At 34.8% G+C, this 3,324-nt stretch overlaps 1 protein-coding gene across 1 annotated transcript; it reads right to left on the bottom strand.

The window, feature by feature from the left end:
- Positions 1-389: 389 nt before the first annotated feature.
- On the bottom strand, positions 390-3,105 carry LOC149844608 (transcription factor CPC-like). Its single transcript, XM_089997262.1, has 3 exons — positions 2,989-3,105; positions 818-902; positions 390-688 (listed from the first exon to the last, which is right to left on the bottom strand). Exons 1-3 carry the CDS (start codon positions 3,035-3,037, stop codon positions 586-588), a joined length of 237 nt encoding a protein of 78 aa, XP_089853388.1. The 5' UTR covers positions 3,038-3,105; the 3' UTR covers positions 390-585.
- Between the last annotated feature and the right edge of the window lie 219 nt (positions 3,106-3,324).

Genomic DNA, 3,324 nt, shown 5'->3' on the forward strand with positions numbered 1-3,324 from the left:
CAGGTGCAATGTGATTGCAAACTTTTAATGTGCTGCTGCACCTGATCACCCTCCATCTTTGGGATACAGCATGTCATCTGATGGAGGGTGATCAGGTACAGCTGCGCACTAAAAGTATGCAATTACATTGCACCTGATCCTCCCTCTGGTGCGTGTCTTTGGACGCAAGGCCAAAGTGAAATAAGAATCCGACCGGTGGGCAAGAGGGAGTACTTGTGGAGTTTTACAATGCGGACACCTACTCGAGCAGATGTCCAAACCATAGTGATGATTTCTCCGCATTAAATTAAAAAAAAAATAGAAATCTCTGGTAATTTCTGATGTTCGTGAAATATTTAATGTTGTAAACTAGTTGAGGCTTTTTTTTTTTCTGTCCAACAACTTCAAAGTTTTTAACTTCTCATTCACCATCTTGGCATGTAGCATATGACAACAACAGGGAAGTTCTGTATAATTACACATAGTGAAACGCCCACAACATGAAGACCAAGGTCCCCGAAACCTTCTTCTCATCAACAGGGAGAAGAATAAAATTACAGTGCAGACTCCCCTCCAACTCAAGCCAAAGCTAGAAGGGAAGAACAGTCATGCACTGTTTTTACTGTCACTTGTAGTGTACCTTGAAGTCCAGTACTTTTCAATCTCCTCTGCGGATCGGCCGGGGATCCTTCCAGCAATGAGCGACCACCTGCTTTAATCACATTTAAAACATTCAAGGTTAAGATGGGACCTTGTGAAAATCTGCATTCGGTCAGTGAAGACAGATAAAAGTTGGAAAGTAAACATACAATACAAGCTAATAAAAACCAAATTTCACCTCTGTCCCACTAGATTGAACATCCTGGCAACCAGGTTTTCTTCGTCTTCTGAGAACTCCAGCTTGTAATCTTGCCTGCTTTTCCCTGCAACAAAAATTTATTTGCTTTTATCATCATGCTTTGGTGCAACATGAGCCGTGGTTTTGTTGGCCTAAAAACACATCCAAGCAAACTTTTTTTGACAAGTTTTATGCTTGATCTAACCACTAGTTCATTGTTTTACTGAGTAGCGAACATGTATCTGATTAAACATTTTTTATGCTCGGATGAGTATTTTAAAGAAGTAAAAAAAAAACAACGGTTGATATTCCAGTAAAAATATTTATATTTACTTTTTACATAAAAGAAATTAAAAAAAAACTTTTCTTAATAAATAAGCAAATGATAAACACATCTAATGGTTTAGATCAAGCATAAAACACTACAAACTACAATTATTAGAGAAGGTCCTAACAAAATAGGGGGCAGGATGATCTCTCTCTCTCTCTCTCTCTCTCTCTCTCTCTCTCTCTCTATATATATATATATATATATATATATATATATATATATATATATATATATATATATATATATATAAGAAAACTGAAAAACTAGTATAAACCAAGATTTTCATAGTGTTTTTTGCAAATCTTACCCTGCAAATGCATTCAGTGTGATCCGTTTAATTGGAATTGACTATTGAATCATCTTAACCGGATCAAGAAATGTGATTTTGTATGCTTGGATATTTATGAAAATTTTGAGTCATTGATTTTCAAACCTTAAAAGATCCTTCTTATTCATCGTAATCGGATGATCTTACCGTGTTTCCATAAAACTAAGCATCTAGATCATATCTATAGGGTGAAATTTTAGAAAAAAATAATAAAAAATCTATGAAAATCTCAATGCTTACTAGTTTATATATTTTGCTGGTTTACATATTCTAGTTACCCATACATGTAGGAAAATTAAAACACGTAAACCAGCAAAATATGTAAACTAGTATGAACCAATATTTTCACAGGGATTTTTACAAAATCTAACCCTTCAGAAGCATTCGGCGTGGTCCATTTGCTTGGAATCGACTATTGGATGATCGTAATGGGGTCAAGAAATGTGATTTTGTATGATTGAGTATTTACAAAAATTTTGAGTGGTTGAATCTAAGAGTTTGTTTCTATAAAACCAAACAAATAGATCACATCCGTATCATCAAATTTTTAAAAAATTTTAAAAAAACTATGAGAGTCTCGATGCATACCACTTTAAATATTTTAAACGGTTTGAGGGAATCTTGGACAGACAACAATGACAAAGGACATCACTTATTGCCATTGAAAGATACCCAAATAACCCACTAAATGAAGGGTCTCCATTTGGATGGGGGGCCCCACAAGCCTTTTCAATGCCATCCCTTATCTTATCATATGAAGGGCATTTGGCCTGGCAGACCAGAAAATAGACGGCTGTCATTGATTCCAAACATGATTCATTTGGTGGGTGATGAACATCATTCGAGGTTCCTTGTACATGGTCACTTTCTTTTGATTTTTCTTTGGGGTCCACCGGCCATAAGCCCATACGAGGTGTCCAAAACATTTTCTATCACCCTTTCTCAAACTTCAGTTTTGCCAATAAAAAAACCTTAAGTTTCAATATTCGACCACTAAGAAAAGCAATACGTTTATATATATATATATATATATATATATATATATATATATATATATATGGGTAGTTCTATGGTGATACTCTACCAGCATACACACTTGATTTACAAAGATATAAGCTTCAAACACTAAATCTAACCTTTGAATGATGTTTAACATGTCCTATTTACTATTTTCATGTGTTAAAGTTGATTAAAATAAGATGTTTTATACCATTTTCTAAACCACCCTTATTTTTATGAATTGTGAGCAGTTGATTTTTCATCAACTCAAAAATGCTAATGACGGCGAATTAGATATCATAGAAACCTTCTAACATATTAAATATATAGATTTGCCATTTGGTGGCTAAATGTACTATCATAAGGTATCATAGTAAAGAACCATCATATATATATATATATAACTGATAATTCTGTGATTGAACAAGGTTTAAAACCATGTCATTGTTTTTTCAAAGAAGGCTGAAATAAGTGGTCTAAACTGAATAAACTGTGTAGAGAGAGAGAGATTACCTTGAGCGTCCACTGAAGTATCTTGGGAAGATTTGTCTAGACCAGCCATGGTCTCAAGAAATCTGATGATCCCAATGCTTTAAAGACTAGGCACAAATTATGCCTCACCACTTGCTCTGGGAAGAAGAGAGTACGTGAGAATGAAGATACATTAAGTTTATTATATAGTAGTAGAATTCCAAGCATTCCTTGGACTATAAAAGAATGGATGGTAGTTGGGGATGGACCGGTAGCTGAGGTGAGATAAATTCAAGTCTTGAAAAGTAGGTAAAGCGTTGGTGGCAGTAAAAAGCTAGCGTGAACAACACATATCCCAAGCCTAGTACACAGCAGTCT

Source organism: Nuphar pumila, chromosome 2, assembly GCF_984573655.1.
Source record: "Nuphar pumila chromosome 2, dmNupPumi1.hap1.1, whole genome shotgun sequence".
NCBI classification, from domain to species: Eukaryota; Viridiplantae; Streptophyta; class Magnoliopsida; order Nymphaeales; family Nymphaeaceae; genus Nuphar; species Nuphar pumila.

What these genes read in the sequence shown, in the direction of transcription:
- LOC149844608 (XM_089997262.1), bottom strand. Translation starts at nt 3,037, where the DNA reads ATGGCTGGTCTAGACAAATCTTCCCAAGATACTTCAGTGGACGCTCAA. An exon ending in TACTTCAGTGGACGCTCAAG is followed by an intron (nt 903 to 2,988) that starts GTAATCTCTCTC and finishes TTTTTGTTGCAG; the next exon opens with GGAAAAGCAGGCAAGATTAC. An exon ending in TTCAATCTAGTGGGACAGAG is followed by an intron (nt 689 to 817) that starts GTGAAATTTGGT and finishes TGATTAAAGCAG; the next exon opens with GTGGTCGCTCATTGCTGGAA.